At 41.7% G+C, this 18,387-nt stretch overlaps 1 protein-coding gene across 17 annotated transcripts in view; it reads left to right on the forward strand.

The window, feature by feature from the left end:
* Nucleotides 1-18,387, forward strand: part of MCF2L2 (MCF.2 cell line derived transforming sequence-like 2) — a 186,823-nt gene that overhangs the window by 160,564 nt on the left and 7,872 nt on the right. For 6 of the 17 annotated variants that reach the window (XM_052804872.1, XM_052804883.1, XM_052804874.1 and 3 more), the window contains exons 25-30: nucleotides 849-921; nucleotides 4,126-4,235; nucleotides 8,165-8,260; nucleotides 12,260-12,349; nucleotides 14,479-14,550; nucleotides 16,301-16,387. In XM_052804872.1, coding sequence (XP_052660832.1) covers nucleotides 849-921; nucleotides 4,126-4,235; nucleotides 8,165-8,260; nucleotides 12,260-12,349; nucleotides 14,479-14,550; nucleotides 16,301-16,387 — 528 coding nt within the window. The remainder of the gene's footprint in view (nucleotides 1-848; nucleotides 922-4,125; nucleotides 4,236-8,164; nucleotides 8,261-12,259; nucleotides 12,350-14,478; nucleotides 14,551-16,300; nucleotides 16,388-18,387) is intronic. The other 11 variants (XM_052804871.1, XM_052804873.1, XM_052804876.1 and 8 more) reach the window with 11 other exon arrangements.

Consider the following 18,387-nt stretch of genomic DNA (forward strand, 5'->3'; position numbering starts at 1 on the left):
CTACTTCCGACTCCCCACCCAGGGTGCTCCTTTCTCCCAACATTCCCACCCACAAAAGACTTTAAGTTTAATCTTTCAGTGCTGTCCCTGTCCCTTTGTCTGTTCTTCTTTCATTGACAGGAGGTTCGTCTTTTTCCAGAGTGAAATAGCCATAGGATCTCAGCAATCTGAGAGTTTGAAAGCAGCTCCTTCCATTGCTTCCTCACTTCTCAGTGTCTGACTCTCCTGGCCTTGAAAACCAGGTTGTCAGCATCTTTCCTATCTTTCTCCACTCAGCAGTTACTAGACATAGGTACAAAGTAGTCTGTTGCTACCTTGCAGCTATGCAAAAAGAGTGAACAAGTGGCATCTGAACAACATTTTATTATTGCTGTTTGTCCAGGATGCTGAGCAAAAGCAGTCTTCAGAGGGATGGGGATATATTCTACTAGATGGCTGCGTGTGCAGAAGAACTGTTGTACATGTGTTGCTAAATCCAGAAAAAGCTGTGAGCCACAAAACTTGTATTGTATTCTGGGAAAAATGCCAATATGTGCATTCTCTAAATCCATATTGTGCAGTGAGCTAGGAAGAGGTACAGAGGAAAGAGAAGGTGGCAGGGGAAGAAATCTCTTCTGCATTGAAATAATATGGGTGGAAGAGCTGTTCGGGTGAGCTAAGTTTTCAAACTTTAAGATCACCATATGCCTTTTCTCTTCAAGTATGAGTATTCAATTTTGATTGCAGCAGGTCAAAATCTCTCCTTCTCCCTCTCCCTTCCCTCCCCCTCTCCCTCTCCCACCTTCCATGCAAACAAGGAAGCAATTTATACAATTTGGAGCAATTTCTTTTTACTTTTTCTTTAACAGAAGCAAGTCAACTGCACCAAAGAATCACTGAGAGTGTATACCATGCACCAATGGATTCCTCCAATGCAAGCAGGTGACCACAGCTATCACGGCATATCAGGGCCATGTTTTGTCTTGCCTTTGTGCTTTTGCAGTACATAAATTCTTAGTTTTCTGTGTTTAGCTTCCTGGGTACGAACTTACTTGATTGTCTTCAAATTCTTTAAAGACATGTAAATTCAGATAAAGGTTTCGCTCATGGCGAAACTAAAATCACAATGCAGAATTCATTTCAAAGATGATCATTTGGTTTTGCAAAAGAACCATATGCTCTTGATTAGCTTAAGTTTAGACAAAGTGTATTGGAACATTTCCAGGATGTTAAATGGAGCTGTCAGCAAATTTTTGTAATGGTCCAATTGCTGGGCAAGTTTAATGTAAGTTGGCATGGGATATCACTGCAAAATTTTAGCAGGCTCAACCAAACGAGGAGATCCCAGGTAACGCAGCCAGCCTTTGAGAGTTGTACAACTCAATGCAAGAAATTTTAAACAGATACAGTGCTGTTAATCCTGCACTGTATTTTCTCTAGGCTTGGTTACATTTGCTTTGTTTAAGGTTTAAGCTGAAAACGTTTAAGGGTGAAAATCTTTCAGCAAAACCGCCTTGGGGATAGGAGAAAATTATTCCAGTAAAATATGAAATGCAATCACAAAAACGTCTCAAATCAATCCAGATGTGTGTCCCTCTTATAAGGCTCTTAAAGTGAGAATTTTCAAAGCAGAAATCATAGACGAAATATGTCAACAGAAAATTAATTAACTCCAGGAAGAAAGGCCGTGTGATTAGCTATTTCTCCTAGAGTGGATTAAACCAAAGGAGAAATGAAGTGCTGCTTGTCCTCACTCTGCCAACTGTAGCAGAGGAGAGCTTAGATGCTTCTGCTCCAAATGCTGTGTTATTACAGGGACAGGAAGAATATGGTAAGTCTTCATGAAAGAACAATGCTCTGAGCTTTCATGAATGGAATAAAGTTGAGTGTCCTATTGGCTATTGTAAGCAGAGGCCACCTTGATCCTCTGTAATATGTGTCTCAGAGAGAAGCAAGGACAGGCGAGTTGCAGCACAAGGTGGCTTTGCACTAGTTGATGTGAAATAGTAGATCCAGACTTCCTCGGACAGTGGAGTCCCTTCTGCAGCCTGTTTTGAGATGCTGGGTGGAGGCAAGGAAAAGAAGGAAGAAGCTAGACTGTGATAGCCACCCACATGGGCATAGTCTGTGTTTATGACTGGTATGACTAAGCAGCCCCAGTTGTGAAAGGCGCTTTAAGTAAGCCAGTGGTAGACTGTTATTAGCTAAAGAGCAACCAGCATCATCAGTGCTCTGCCAGTGGTTGGAGGCTAATTAATTATTGAGGATTTTATCTAACCAATAGACACCCTCTCCTGGGTTGCCCATGTGTAACAGTGATTCTACTGTTTATTGGGAATTGTCAAACCTGTGCTGTGACATTGGGGAAATCTGTTTGCAGGATGCTCTCCCCTCCCTGAGCCATGCCATTGTTCAATGACAAAGACTATCCCTTTTACTTGTTTATATGCCACTGCAGCAGTGGGGCTGCAATTCCATAAGATAAGGCAGGGCTGGGCTGACTCAGGATTGGAGCTGAGGTGTTGGCAAAAGGGACACTTAATACCAGTGCCGTTAATACAGGCGGTTATTGAATGTGCCTAAGTCCTGTTCAATCTATTTAAATTCTTTCTCTGTAAATTTTTCCCCAAAGTTTCACTGTTTAATCCTAAAATGAGATGCCCCGTGATATCTATTGCTGCTGTCTCTCTCTCAAGGGATGGCTGCTGCATTTCAGTGATAATGAAATGATCCCTTTCTGTTTTCTAATCTATTTCAACATATGAAACTTAAATAGACTATTGTTCTAACTGCTTAACTATCTGCTTTATTAGAAATGACTGATTCAGTCATACATCCATGTAAAAATATCCTGTACACATAGATACACAGAAGCACTTGGATTTTACTGTAGATGCTGTTTCAGAGAAGCTTATGTGTTTTCTTGGTGTCTTTCTCACAGCTGTAAATCTTTAACTCTGTCAGGTATATGTTTCACAGTTATCTCAGCCTAGCTGGGAAGGAATAGAGAAAAAAGAATAAGGAAATGTCAGTGTGCTTTGGATTTGTTCCCGTATTTATTTTGAGCCCCATTTTGTACCTGACATCAGGCTGCAAAATCACATTTTGATTTAGTACAGGAGGTAACAGAGACCTCTGTTAAGGTTCCATCAGAAACAGGTCAGAGGCTCAAATACAAAGCAATGAGTCTCAGGCTGCCTTGTAGTTAAAAACGGTATTCACAGATCTCTAGTATTCCAAATGTTCTTAAGTTTTTAATGATATCTTGGACCTTCCCTTACAGCAAGACAAACCTATGAATGTTAAGTGTAACAGTTCATACGTTAATTGTAAACAGCAATGTAATTGCTGATATGTGTTAGTAACGAGCTCTTTGGGAAAGAGTATTTCAAGTGTGTAGATACAGTGAAATGTGTGGAGCAGTCTGCCAAAGATAACAGTCAAACATCCAAACTAAACCACCAGACATTTGCAAAACAATGAGGATAAGAACCATGGGAAAACCTTGCAGCTCGAATGCCCTACAAACCTGGGGCAGGGGGGTTGTTCCCATTACAGACCACAAGGCCAGTACCTGTGCAAATCTGGCAAGATGGATCCCCTCCTCCGTGGTTCAGCTGTAAACAGGGATATCCTGCTTGGATTCGTGTTTTCAAAGAGCAGAAGAAACCGAAATTGGGGGATCCTGGAACCAGTGGAATCCATATGTTCCTCTACACATGGTATGACCTCTGTGTGACCATCCGGTACCCATTTCTCTCCTGGAGTCAAATATACTTATGCTGCAAAGGATGGAAAACTGGGGCCCTCTTTTCTAACTTGCTTTCCCACTCCTTCCTTCCAAATCTGTTGGACTTGCAAAAAGAGCTTGTGCAGACAACCAACTTGTTCCTCCATTTTTCCCTTCTCAGCTCTTGCTAGGTACATCCCTTACTGTGTGGTGTGGAAAGGAGGCAGGGGCTAGAATGGCTTTTCCCACCATACACGCCTGCACAGATGCAGACTTTTACAGCACACAGAATTTTAAAACCTGCCTTTTATTCCTTAGGCTTCCATATCTGAGGGTAAAAAAGAATGCTTAGTGCTCAGTGCTCCATTAGGTATTAAGTAGGAATGTAACTATTTTTGCATTTCTTTTGTCCAAAGGTATAGCAGGAAGTCATCAAGTATATATGAAAACAAATCTGAGACATCAAACGTGGAAGCATCTAACAATAAAAACAGGAATTCCAGTCCCAGCGCCAGACAAAAGAGAGGTAGGAGTTCTGAGACAGAGCTTTTTGCTTCTAAAGGGTAATATCTTTATTTTTGCACACTCATTTCTGGAGTTTGATGAGGATATTTTGAATGTATGTTGTTTAAACCCAACGTCAAAATAAACAGTGCTACAAAGCTGAGTAACTGTACCATGAAACTTCCTGAACACAAAAAAGCGTTACCAGTTTAGTTTTTAAGTCTGAGTTTTGATGCATTACAGTCCTCTTTATACAACTTGTGTTTTTTAAAAATAGAATTGGGGGGGGGGGGGCTATAGTATGCATATTTTAATCTTCTATATCCTGGCTAAGCTGGTTTCTAGCCATATTTAATTTTAAGATTGTCTATGGACTTTGCTAACCAATTTCCTTGCTTTATGTCAAAGAGATTTTTTTGCCTCCTCTGTGTATAGGTTCCCCTCTAGTGTATAGTAAATAAAGGCATATACGGTCACAGAAAGTCCCTCCATTATTTGAGGGCATAAATACAATAAATATATTCTATACAATGTATGTTAAAATGAACACTAAAAAGAAACTGTCTCATCTGGCAGTAGCAGGAACTGAAAATCTTTCAACAGCAGTTTCTCTTTTTAGGTGGTATTTTGAAATGTTAGAGCAAAGACTTTTCTAATAATACAAAAAAGAAAATTGCGAGGTCTTAAGAGATTAATGTCCAAATCAGGCTTAAAGTAACAGCAGGCCCTTTTATAAATAGAGATGGTAAAAAAAAAAAAAAAAAAAAGTGGAATATTTTTTCTTTGAAATATAGGCTATTCACCAAAAGATTTTTCATTGCACTAAGTTTTTATTCTGGGGAGAAAGTTATGGTTTCTTCATTAAAAGAATCCAATGTTAAAAACCTGTTTCAGTAAAAATGTCTTTTTTTAAAAGGATGAACTTTTTAAAATAAAAAACAAAATTTGAAAAGCAGCCTTTCATGTGAAAGTCATAAACCCCTTTTTAAAAAAATTTCCAGGAAAATTATTGATGCTTTTTAACTGGTCCAGCTTATGCAAGAGTGTGGGAACTGGGATCACCCTATATGCTGATTTTCGTTCTTCTGCCTTCTGATTTCCCATGACCAGTTCCGCGGGGCTCTCGCTGTAATTCCTGCTAGCTCAGCCGAGAGCCTCCTCATCCTCCGCCGTGCGGCTGCTCCCGCAGAGCTGAGCAGTGAGTCACTGCTCTTTGTGGGATTCAGGGTGTGCCTGTGCATCCTGGGCTGCAAAACCCGCTGTGCACAGAGCCAGCGGAAGGGCTGTCCGGCTCCGGATGTCCCACCGAAACTTTAATTTGTGTCCCTGTGAGGCACCTCTAGCGGGGACTCTGCGGGGGCTGAACTTGCCTTCAAAATGCACAGTTAGGTCCCGCTTTCAAAGGTGCAAAGGAATCGTGCTGCGGCCTTCTGGAGACTGGTGCTCTGCCAAAACTGTCTCTTTTGTGCCACCTACTGACTGTAACACTCCCAATATCTATGGAGTTAATGTGAACACAGATTATTTTAAAATACTGTTTTCTTTCTATAGTACAGAGGAGGAGGGCACTACTGGCAAGCTATTTCAGTTTCATTATTCTTACGGATAAATGCCTGTGATTGAGTTATCTACATATAAACCAGTGTTTTGTGTGGACCTGATTGGTAGATTTACTGACTTGAAGGTGTATGGGAGCTGAGCCCTGCAGGAACCTCTGGAGACCACCCAGTCTAACTGCCCTGCTCAAAGCAGGGTCAGCTGGAGCAAGTTGCTCAGGGCCGTGTCCAGTTGGGTTGTGAATAGCTCCAAGGATGGTGACTCCACAACTGCCTTGGGGACGCTGTCCCAGGCTTTAACCACCTTCACAGTAAAAAAGGTTTTTTTCATATTTTTAAATGGAATTTCCCATATTTCAGTTTGTGCCTATTGCCTCTCTCATCCTGTCATTGGGCTCCACTTCTTTACTGGATGAGATCCCCCTGAGCCTTTTTGTCTCCAGGCCAAACAATCCCAGCTCTCCCTCTTTCTCTTCATGTCAGCTACTGCAATCCCTTAATCATCTTCATGGCCTTTCACTGGATTCACTCCAGTATGTGCATGTCTCTCGTACTGGGGAGCCCAGGACAGGATGCAGCACTCCAGGTGTGTCTCACTTGTGCTGAGCAGCGGGGAAGCATCGCCTCCGTGGAGCTGCTGGCAAGGCTCTGCCTAATGCAGCCCAGGATGCTGTTGGCTGCCTTTGCCACAAGTACTTATTATGTTTGGAAATGGTTTCCAGGGTTATTTGGTATACCTACAGAATGAAGGAAAAGGTTTGAAGTAACTCAGGTGGAGATAACGTGTCTGTGGGGACTTGTGAAATCCTAAGGGGTCCCTCAGTGAAGTGATATAATTGCATAGCTGAAGAACTACCATATAAAGCCACCCCCTCCACACATGCGCGGTTGTACTTGCCTCATGACTCTGTGATAATGAAATGCTATGGATTTTCTTGCTCTACGCAAACAGAAAGTAAATATATTTTATGTACAAGTTTCTGGATTCTTTATAGGCTACAGTATCTATACAAAGATTGCCTCACAGTGGGAGCAGCAATGGCAGGGAATGGCTCTTAGGCCAACACAGGCAGTCTGAAAGCCGAACACTTCCCAGTACACCTGTGGGCAGCCCCACAGCTGAAATGGCTGCTCGGTAGCAGTTCCTCACCAGATGCACCTGCCTGGCCCAAAGCCGGCATCAGGCCACTGGCTAGAAGGAGCTGAACCACACCAACATATAATACTTCTGTATTGTTGAAATCTGTTCATCTCACACCCACCTATGCATGCAGGCACCTCGGAACCTGGATTATCTTGGCTGCAAATCAGGAAGTGATGGGATGCACTTTTCTTGGGAAGCACAGCTTGTCTGTCTGTTGCTTGTCTGTCTGTGGCTTCACTGTTTCTTCATGTTCCCTTTGTACCTCTGGTCTTCATTTGTCCCTCTAATGATTTTCACTTGGCAGTGTATAAATAAAGAGGAGGAAAAAGCTAATGGTTAAATCCTAAGGCACAGAACCAGGCAGCCAACACATGGCTTTTCTCCTGCTCCCTTGCCATAAACCTTGTGTGTTACCTGCCCACACAAAGAAGGGGGCAGATGCAGAATTCGGCAGGAATGCATGGATCTGGGGGTTTGATCTAGGTCCACCTGCTTCCTGCAATGCAAGTAACTGAGTATCTTTCAAACCCAGAGTCTCAGGACCTAGAGCCATCTGTGACTTATCTCTGTAAAGGCGACTGTGAGGCGGCATGGCTGGCTTACTCATGTAGGAGCCTGGCATGTAAGCTTTGCTGGCATGGCACTCCTTACATCCCAGCAAATCATGAGATTAAATGCATGACTATATGCCAGCTTCAGAGGCTGCTAGAAAGGCTTCAGCAGGTAAGGCTGAGAGTGTATCAGCTGATGATGACAGGCTCTTCAGTGCTAGTACTACATAGCAGAAGTGGGACTGCTCGCAACAATTGCTCTCTGTACGTGCCCTGCGCTGCAAGGCTTCTTCTCTTATTTCTCCCTGCAAGCTTGCTGTTCCAACAATAATGATATGTTTTCATAGTAAAAGGCACTAGATCCTTATTAATGAGCTTGCTGCTAAACTGTATTTTCCTTTGATGAGAGCTACATCCCTTCACCTGTTTTTCTTTGGTTTTGTTTTGTTGTTGTTGTTCTCCATTAAAACTCAGTGAGCCAAACTCAACCCAGGGGCTCTGTTTGGCTCAGCTGGTTTAATCACCCTGACCTCATGTCACCTTTCTAATTGATTAGGTCTTGCTCAGGCTTGAACTGAATCAAAATTTATTTATTTATTTATTTATTTTTAGTTGTCATCCAGTGCTAACCTTTCCTTTCCCATAAGCTGAACAGCTGACCCTTCCTTCCTTATTTCTCTTCCCTCTCCCTCTCTCCTAGTTGATGCTTCCACCAGCCTTAACCTTGAGCGCACAGCGCTTGCTAGAAAGCGATTCACATTGCAAGGTCTTTCCAACCGCAGAGCTCCACCCAAAGGTAAAATCACCCCATGCAGCATTTGGTCTCTGGCCATCTGTCTCCTGCACTCCCACAATGTTCTCTCCATCCCATAGCACCATCTATCACCATTTCCTAAAGTGCTGCCGCATCTCACCAAAATGCTCCTGTCTGATGCACACATGTGGCTCCTCTTCTCAAAGATGCTGTTACCAAAAATTGCTCCCACGGCAGTCTTGGCAAGGCAAACTTTGAGTTGACTTGTTGGGTCTTTTACTGGTGCACAGTGCAAATAATGTTTATTTCCAGTTTCTCTCAAGGGCCAACTTGTTTTAAACCACCAGCCTAACTTCTTTCAGCAATTTACTGGCTTGAAGGGAAGAATATCATCTCTATGTTGTACTACATGAGGTTTTCATGTGTTAAATTGTTCATTGGTTGGACCTCTTTTTTTTTTTTTTTTTTAAATGTTGCTCAGCCATGGCGTAATGGCTACACTGGGGAACTGGAATTCAGAAGATCTGGGGTTTATTGCCATTTCTACTTAATTATGTTATATGACACTGTAAAATGGTGTGTTCTGAGTCTTTGTGCATAAATATTTAGAAGACACTTAATATCCATGAGTAGAGAGCATTGCATGTTCCTCTGATGGCTGTACAAGGAAGAGACTTTAGAGGAAAGAAAGAAATGTGAATAGAAATTAAATTAAATAACTATTTACAATCACTTCCTGAAAAGATAGTGTGATTACTCTTTTTATTGTTATTATGTGGCTTTCTCCTGTTCTGATAAATGACATTTCTTCTGTGAGACAAAGGGTTAGTGTGCAGTGATGGAGAGGGTGAGCATCAAAGGAGGAAGAAGCAAGATGAAAGAATAAAAAGAGAAATACAGAAGTATTAAATTACAGTGTTATAGACTAGATAAGAATACACCAAGAGTTAGCGCAGCCATAAGATTCTAGCTGCAAGGGTAAGGCTGCACTTGGTAGTAAGATCCAAGATGTCCAAACCAGTTCAATGTTCTGAATACAAAACAGGAAGTGGTTTTCAGATCCTGTGACTTGGGGAAATCAGTTACAAAATACAGATTTCAGAAATGCTAGATAATGCTGTAAGTTGGGCGAGTTTGGATCTGCAATTTTGTTTTGGGCCTCTTTTGCTCTTTTATCTGAATTTTTCTTGTCATGTGAAATGTCTTGCATTGTATTCAGTGTTCCAGACAGCAAAGCACAGTTCAGAAGAGTTCATACCCCCTAAGCTGTAGGCACTCTCAGCTCAAAGACTTGCTGGGTCTGGTTACCTGAGATTCCCGTGAAACACCTCCGTTACACAATGTCCCATTGCACTTTGTTGTGCTGTTCAGTTACTAATCTGGTCCTGGCCTGGAGGAAACCAGTTGGCAAATAAGCTGGATAATTTGCAGAGTGTGGTCATTTCTGCAGGCAGTGACAACGCAAAGCCCTGTTAGCACTATGTGGACTGGCTGTTAGGGCAGATTGGAAGCTGTGAGAAGGTAACAGGGAAGTTACTGCAATAAGCTTGTCCTGCTCTTGACCCCTTTATCTAGGGATTTGTTACTGGCCGTGGCAGGAGATGCCATATTGAGCTGAGGGTGCTTTGCTTCAGACCCACTGTGTCTGTTCATGTCCAGAACACATAAAAGGGAAGGTTTAAACAACAAAATAACAAGACTAACTAGGGGGAAAACAAGATTGCCTGATGGATATCAACTGGCAGTGGAGCATGGATGCTGAAAGCATTGCAGAACTGTCTGCCCAGGCTGGATATGTTGGGGTAGAAAATGTTGTATATGAACACCTTGGTGTTTTGGCCAAAGAAATGCTGATGTCTGGAGGGGAAACTTTACCATCCTGCACTCCATCAGTGCAGAGACCCCCAAGGCAGCCATACCAGCACTGGAACCAAAGCGCGTGAAAGCCCACACTCGTAGCACTCCGCATCTCCCCCAGCCTTGGGTCAGCATTAGCTGTCCTGGTTTGCAGAGCCAAGCTCATATTCCTTGGAGCTGGTGCAAGGTCTCTAAGAGCTGTATGATGTGGTGTAAATGTAGCCCAACACCATAATTATAAAGTGAATTTTTCTTTGTATTTTAGTAAAGGGCAGTTACAGCAGCCTAAATGTGGAGTCATCCCATTGTAATTATCACTGAGGGCAAGTTTAACCACTCATTTTTCTTCAGCCTTTTAGGAGGTGTGAATAAGGATGTGCTTGAATATATGTGCTTTTATGAGTAAAGTGGTATGGAAGTGCATTGGCAGATACAGAATTTACAGTCTTTTTACAGGATCTAATCTACCGTTAAAATTGCACTGAGATTTTAAGGAGCTAATATGGTTTCCTGATGTTTTGGCATAATAAAACATTATACGAATTGCAGTTCAACCAGTCACGCTAATTTCTGCTCCACTGGAAACATATAGTGAAAGTGACATTTACTAGGCAGAAATATGGAAAAAACAAAGTAAAGAGAAATGTTGTATGACTGAACATTAAAATAAGGAGATGTGAAGATGAGGAATGGGAAAGAGAATTTTAAGATCCCTGGCAAGGAAATCTTCACAGTAGTATTTCTGCACAGGATATTTAAACCTGAAATATAAAATCACCTGAAACTTATTTTACTCCAGTGCTGTATGCCAGTTAACCGGGGGGGGGGGGGGGGGGGGGGGGGGAAGAGAGGGAAAAGAAGATAGATATGATAAGAGAAAGGACACAACTGGAATAGAAAAGTCCCTCTGAATCACGGGCACCATCTAGGAACATCTGGGCTAAAATTCAGCAAAGCATGTAAGCATGTGCTACAAAGAATTTCATGTGAAATATCTCCTCACCTATCCCAGGAAATTTTTTTGTAAAAATAGAAACAACTACTTAATTTTTACATAAATATTTTTCTGATATTTTTAAAAATCAAAACATGAAAATCACAAATAGTTTTTGACAAATCTAAAAACCTTCAACAGAATGTTTAAAGCCATTTCTAATACCATTTTCAGCTGAGATTGTGTCCTGGTAGAGTTAAGTGTTTGAGTATCTTACTGAAAATGAGATATGAAGCATATGAATAGCTTTATTCATGTCTCAATGGAAATACTGACTTGACTAATGCAGCACATGTGCTTAGAATGTTTTCAGCAGAAGAGACTAAAAAGTTAATCCTGAAATATTTGTAAGCAAGCAACCTTTTCTCCCAAGTGCTGCTGCTGTAGCTGGTAGGTGCAAGAAATGTACTGATGTGCCTGTAGAAGTGTAGACACAATCTCTTAAGAGCTGCGCAATGACCTCAATGTGTTTTGAAACATCATGTGCTCTCTGGAGCTAGTTGACAGTCAGTCTATTTATACCTCTGATCTGTTTATGAAATATTTTGAGTAAAAAATGCTACTCACATCTCATAGTGAAATCTGGGGAAGTTGCGTCTTCACTCCTAAGCGGACTTTGAGAAAAGGCAGGATCCTAATTGGAGTAAACAAAAAAAAGCTCTGTTGTCCTCACTTTCTCCAAGCTGATTTGCACCGCTAAGGATGGAGGCTCAGAGAACGTTTTCAGGCAGTCACACAGTTAACTTCTAGAAATGACAAATGCGAACTCCAAACCATTCATGTTTGTTTTTCAGTGTATTTCAGGTCAGTCATCACAGGACGAGCAGTTCAGTGTCTAAAATAATCCAAACATCATCTGTAGACAAACATACCATTCTAACCATCATGCTCATCTCTCTGTGTTTTGTAGCTATACTTAGACACTAGTTGGTTGCTAAAATATTAATTGGCATAAGTCTCCTTTCTGAAGTATTAAAATTGGGGCAATTGGAATTGCTTCAAAAATATGTTCATATAAAGTCTTTTCTGTGCTTTTCAATTTGTTGAGGGTATTTTTCCTGGCTGTTTTGGAGGAGCAACCTACCTTTTGTTTACCCTTTTCCCGCTGCTGCTTTGCTTTGGACATCTTTTACCCTCAGTGCTTATTAACCTCTAATCCTGCCCTGCATTGCATCTGTCTATTCTCCCAGATCCAGAATCTAAGGAAAGAGAAGTTACCCGTCGCTTTTCCCTAGCCTCCTCCATCAGCACCACAGTTAATGCTTCTGCTGTGACCAAAGGTACTGTCATGCTGCTTGCTTAGCTACCCTCCTCCCTTCCTGCTGACTGATATATTTACTGCCAAATGCTGTTCACAGAGTGAGTATATCAGGCTCAATTTTTACAAATGCAGGAGGTTCCAGTAGAAGAAAAGTCAGGACCAGTATAACACTTGCAGGAAGGCAGGCCAAGACATTTTGAATGTATATCAAGGTGTGCTGCCAGCATATATAGTGACTTTTCTCAGTTTGTCCATAATAGGCTTTGAAGAGTAGTGCTGGTTTCCATGGAAACTGGATTAATGTTTGACTGATGTGGGGTTAGGTTTCCAACTTCTCCTTAGTTTGGATTAACTGAAATTCAATAGAAATTATTTCTCCATTTCCTTAAAGCTGTTTAGGATTTTTGCTTTCACGAAGGAGAGAATCTCCTCATTGCATAGCAGATATCAGATGGCAAGAATGGCTGAAATCAAGCCAAAAATGGAGTAGCAATAGATGCCAGTTTTAAGCATATTTAGCATAATCACAGTTATGATTAGAAATTATGCTTGCCAGGAAATTTTCAGACGTGTAAGGGAGCTAGGTGCCCAGAATGCACTGAACTCTATGCAGTTTGTGTGGGAACTTATGAAAGTTTTATTTTTGAGCTGTTATTATTTTGAGAAAAGGCACTTTTACAGAATTTACTTTAAGTTACTGCACTAGTGCCTACATTTAAACTCAAAATGAAACCATGCATTTGGGCAAGCTGGTTGTATTGAAAATCAGTAGGATTGTAGGCACCTATGCCTACATGTCAGAGTTGCTTTTGAGAACAGAACTTACAGTCTTACATTGGATTCTGAATATACCATCTTTTGGCAGTTCCCAGAATGAAGTGGAGGAACTGATTTGCAAGTTTAAGATTTGCGGGGCAATTCACAAACCAAAATAGAAGGAAAAAATGGCCAAATTCATTTGTATAAAAATCTTTGCTATATATTTGTTAGGAAGAAGGTCGCACAGTATTTATGAACCATATCCTTGACTGTGCAATGAGGCTGTCATGAAATGAGAGCGTGGTTGGGTTTATTGACAGAGGAAGGATGTGATATTACTGCTACATACAAATGTTTCTTTGCCAACCTCTTTAGACCGTAACACTAAAACATCACTACATGGAAATGATGGTCATAGCACAGGAGAAGAGGTTCTTACAGCTTCCTGTCCTCAGCAACAACTTCAGAAATACATGATCAGTTACTAAGTTATGGGAAGACTGAATTATTTCTTAATATCTATTTCCAAAGCTGGGGAACAGAAAGAAGCACATATGTACAAACAGAATGGGCAATCAAAGGTTGTTCTTTAGTGTAGTTTATCAAAAGAGAGCATGTGTGAATTACAATGAAATTCAAACTTTGTTACAGTTTCATGTAAAAAAATCCTGCCCTAGGTTCCTGTCCGCCACAAGACTATTGGCAATTTCTTGGAATGCTGAGAAAACTACATTTGTAATGATTTTAAAAGCTAGAAAACAAAATAGTGCTTTTCAATTAAGTGTTTTATTTACAGCATCTGCTTTAAGAAAATATTTCAGATGACTAAAGAACTGAAGCCTGAGTCTTGTCTCAGCAAGAGCCAAATGCAGGTCTAGCTAGTGTGTTTGGGTCATCACATTCAAGGCTACTGCATGCTGCTGGGTGCTGATCCTAACTGCTAACAGTTCAGCTCCGTCACATCACCAGTCCTCCACATGTGGAGTCAGGACACAGGAGAAGCACTGTACATGGACCTGTGATGGATGCTCTCCACCTCTGTGGGGTATAAGCGTTGGCTTTTGTGATCTCTTCGCTGCCAGCTTCATGGGTAGAAAGCTGAGATTGTGAGTCTGGCTGTGTTAGTGCCATCTCCTGGACAAGAGGGAGAGAAAACATCCGTGAAATCTGATAGGAAGCAGATATATTTACTATGTATTAATGTCTTTTGCAAAAAGGGGTCTGTTTCCTATCCACATCAGAGAAGTGTTTAGCCCCCAGACTGTAGGGGCTGGTCATTTTTCTGAGTGAAATGGAAAGTATTAGGCAGGTAGTGTTTCCAGGTAATGGGAAAGCAAGTGTCTCCGTTAACAATATTTACAGCCTTGTGACTCTGCAAACTTCACACAGGTCCCCTTGTTCCTGCAGTTAAAGTCAAGAGACATGAAATAAAGAGTGACCCAACTCCCCTGGGGTTTGAAGGTATGAGTATTTCCATCCTGCATGAAAACCTGTTTGGCAATCTTTTGATATTATTCACTGAATTCACATCTCATCACTGCTGGCAGACGACACTGGAGTCCGTTAGGGGTTTGGTGTCAGTTTATCTGTTTAACTGTGATAAACACAGCTTTGTCACCCCCTTGCCTGTCCCCTGCACTCATGTTATATTTACCAACTTTCACCTAGGGATGGGCCTAAGTTAAAACTCCCATTCTCTGCCTGTTTTGGGAAGTTATGCTCTAGACTGTCATCTGGATCTGGATTTTCTGCCTGGCTTCTACCTCACTCTGTAGAATGCAGCAGCAGGGAGCCAAGGGGCTACTTTTCACCTTCACCTGCAGTCTGGCCGCTTGCATCCCTCTTCCCTTGCTAGTGTCTATACCTAATAAGAGGAGCAGGAGCCATGCGCATGAAGACAAGAGAAGAGGCTAGACTGTGCATTAATATCCATTTAAGGTGCAGTGTTTCATTTCAGCCAAGCAAAATTTCCACCTATTTGTTGCAGCAGATTAATCAATTACTGTTTAATAAACAGTATCAAAGAGTTAAACTAGGAAGTTACTCCCCAGCCACTGGAAGATCACCAGCTTCCATTGTCAGCTTTTTCCTTTATATGAGCATTTGCCAGAGCACGTTGCCTTATGGGGACACAAGCAGTCAGGTACCCCTGCTGCAGGACAGGGAGGAGAGACATGTAGGCTGAGGAATCCTTTCTTAGGGTTGTGTTGCTCTGCACAAAACCTTGGTAGAAAGGGCAGGCGGCCAGGTCAGTGATGGAATCGGTGACATATCAGAGCTATCTCCTATGTCACTCCCAGCAGAAGAGGAAACTGGAACAGAAAGGTTGGAAGAAACAATTCAGAGACAGCAGAGAAAATAGTAGTTTTGCTGTTTGCAGAATATTTCCTTTTGCCAGTGACCCCTGGCACTACATTTGGAATCATTCTGGAATCCAGCACCAGAGTTTCCCAAACTGGTGTTTATACCTCACTTCCCTCACTGACTGATACCATGTGGCCACAGAGGTAGGGGGTATTTCAAGGTGCAAGTACTATCCGTAGGATAGAGCTAAGTTGATCCTCACTGGTTAAAAACATGGTCTTACTGCACAACATGTCTCACCAGACTGAGTTTCTTTAAGTAAGAAACAATGAACATTATCGTCCCTTTACCAGAAGATATTGCTGCTATTATAAGGTCTCTGACAGAGTTAATAACACAAAGGATTTGATGTACTCAGATAAAAACTTCCCCCACAAAATTGCGTTGCATTCATCAAGAGTGAAATCATTCATTTCTGGCTGGGAAGAAGAGCCTCCCTGGTCCCCTTTCATTGCTGTATGGATGGGCATCAAAACCATATACCATCACCTACAGAATGATTTGAAATGCTGCAAAGAAAATATGTTAAAAATGCGTAAGGAAGCTGTAGTGAAATAGAACACTGCACTGTTCACCCAGCAATCATTTTCCTTAATTAACATCAATATTTCTGTTTGATTCATTTGGCTGTTCTCTGTCCTTCTCAGACTTACAGTTTTTCTGTGGAATGCTACTGTCTTTTCACTCATTTGTGCTGGTCATGTGTCTCCTCTAATAACTGTTGGACTCCAGTCCACCTGTTTGTTAAAGAGACTACCAGTTGCAAAGGTGATACAAGAATTCGCTTTGTACTGGTTGTCTGGTCACTATTTCACCTTGAAGACACAAATTGTACTTCCTGTCACAGATGCTTTTGAGAACACCATATTGGCCCAGACTAAATGTAATACCAGTTCTACCACGAGACCCGTACCTAGATCTGCTTCACAGACAGGTAAACAAAATTAAAACATTTATCATCTCAATTTGAGAGTGTAATATAAATTTATGATAATATTTACTCTCTTTAAATTAAAGAGATTTTTCTCTTTTAATGAACATTATTTCCTGTGAAAGCAATGAAAGAACAAGCTTAGATCACTAGCAGGTATAGAAACAATGTCCCAGATTCTGGTTTTCTGTAGGTCAGGCACAGCTGAAAATAATTCTTTTAACTGATGTCGGAGAGCTCAGAATTTGATCTGTGTTATTTTATAGCTTGAATTAAGTACATAAAAGTTAGGCTATTTCTTAGTCTCTGAAATTAGAATAGCAATTTGTATGGAAGAGGAAGGCTGATGCATGTATTTGTAAGGAATCCCTGCTGTTTAGGTTTCTGCCTTGGATGCTTTCTACAAATTACAGTGGCAAAAGATTACTGAAGCTTTGTCTAAGGGGGAAGGGGGATATCTTTTTCTTTTGGTGTTTGTAGCCCAACATGTGAATTTGAACTGAAATTGCTGTAGCAGTTTAAAGCTAATTAGCATCAATGTATTCTTGTACATTTAGACAGTTGCTAGTATTTTGCTGGTGTGATTCAACTGATACAGAATATGGGGTCCAGTTCTATATGCTGCATGGTCTGTAATTGAAATTGTCTCTTCTGCCTCAAAACTCTGCTGGTATAGACGTTGGCAGGGATACTCACAACCCAGCACATGAATGCCACGTCAGATGCTAGGTTACACCTTGAAAAGTATGGATGACCTAACCGTACCTGTAGGGTTATAACTGGGGATGCTGCTCCGGTGGAAGAAGGTCACTGTCTCTCTTGTAACTGAATTGCAGTGGTCAGGGCAGTCACAGCCCCTGTGTACCAGGAGGGAGGAGAAGGGGCTGCAGAGCTGCATGACCCTGTGTTGCACCAACCAGTGCCTGTAGTAGGGAGGATGTGCATGGGGAGGGATTAAATAAATCAATTAATCTATTTCTCCCAGATCAGGTTGCTTTTCTGTTTACTGTCTGAACTGCCTGGCTTGGGTTTTGTATTTTCTCAGGCCAGGTTTTGATGTGGGTTTTGAGTGCTGGGTTATGCATAATCCCACTGCATGAGCTTCTGTCTCCGTGCCTTATTGTCAGAGCACTGCTTTGCCTTGTTGAGAGCAATGGCCCACAGGCTGTAAAGAACTTGATTCAGCATCTGCTCAGCCCAGGTCCCTGCGATCAGCTAATGCACAGCAGGTACATTAAGTAGGAAGGCATGTAGTGATTTGATGGACTCCATTCTGCTTGTATATGTCAGGGCTGCAGAAACCCTTGGTAGATGCAAGGTCTGATTCCTTCTAGCTGGACTGTAGTCGTCCCCATCAGAAAAGGGACAGGCATCAAGTGCAAAGGAAAGTGTAGATCATGACTGCCATCTGTACAGAAGAGGCTGAGTTACTTTTCCATCACGGGAGCTTCAGGCAGGCAGGTCTTATAAGGCTCAGCCTGAATTTCCTTCGGGACACATCCTCTGGGCATGCCTTTGTAGGTGTAGAGACTGGCTGTTGTGCTTGGGCTGGAAATCTCTCATTAAGTCCCTTCCACTGGGCTGAGGTGGTTTTGGGTGCAAATAATGCAATAAGACTGCTAACAGCAGAAATATTAATGAGAACTTCTTTACCTACCACTAAGGTCTTATTGTCTTTGTGCCTTGTTTACTCTGTCCCTTCCCTGCACCTCCAGCCTGCTCCAGGCTATAGTATTGTAAGTTGTTCAGGTGGTAATATCACCTTGGGGTGAGATAAAGTTAAGTCGTCAACTAAAATTCAATGGCTTCAGACTTCAATTTATAGATAAACATGTGGAGGTAAGCTGGAAACTGAATGAGCATGGCCTTCTGAAAATCATGTCAGCAAAAGTTATAATTTGCTACAGCACTCGCTCTGCAGAAATATTCCTGGTCCTTGCTTTTTGTACCTCCTGAACTGAAGAGATTTAGCAATGCTAAACACTCAAGGTATTGATGGGCAT

This window comes from Harpia harpyja, chromosome 12, assembly GCF_026419915.1.
Source record: "Harpia harpyja isolate bHarHar1 chromosome 12, bHarHar1 primary haplotype, whole genome shotgun sequence".
Lineage (NCBI taxonomy): Eukaryota > Metazoa > Chordata > Aves > Accipitriformes > Accipitridae > Harpia > Harpia harpyja.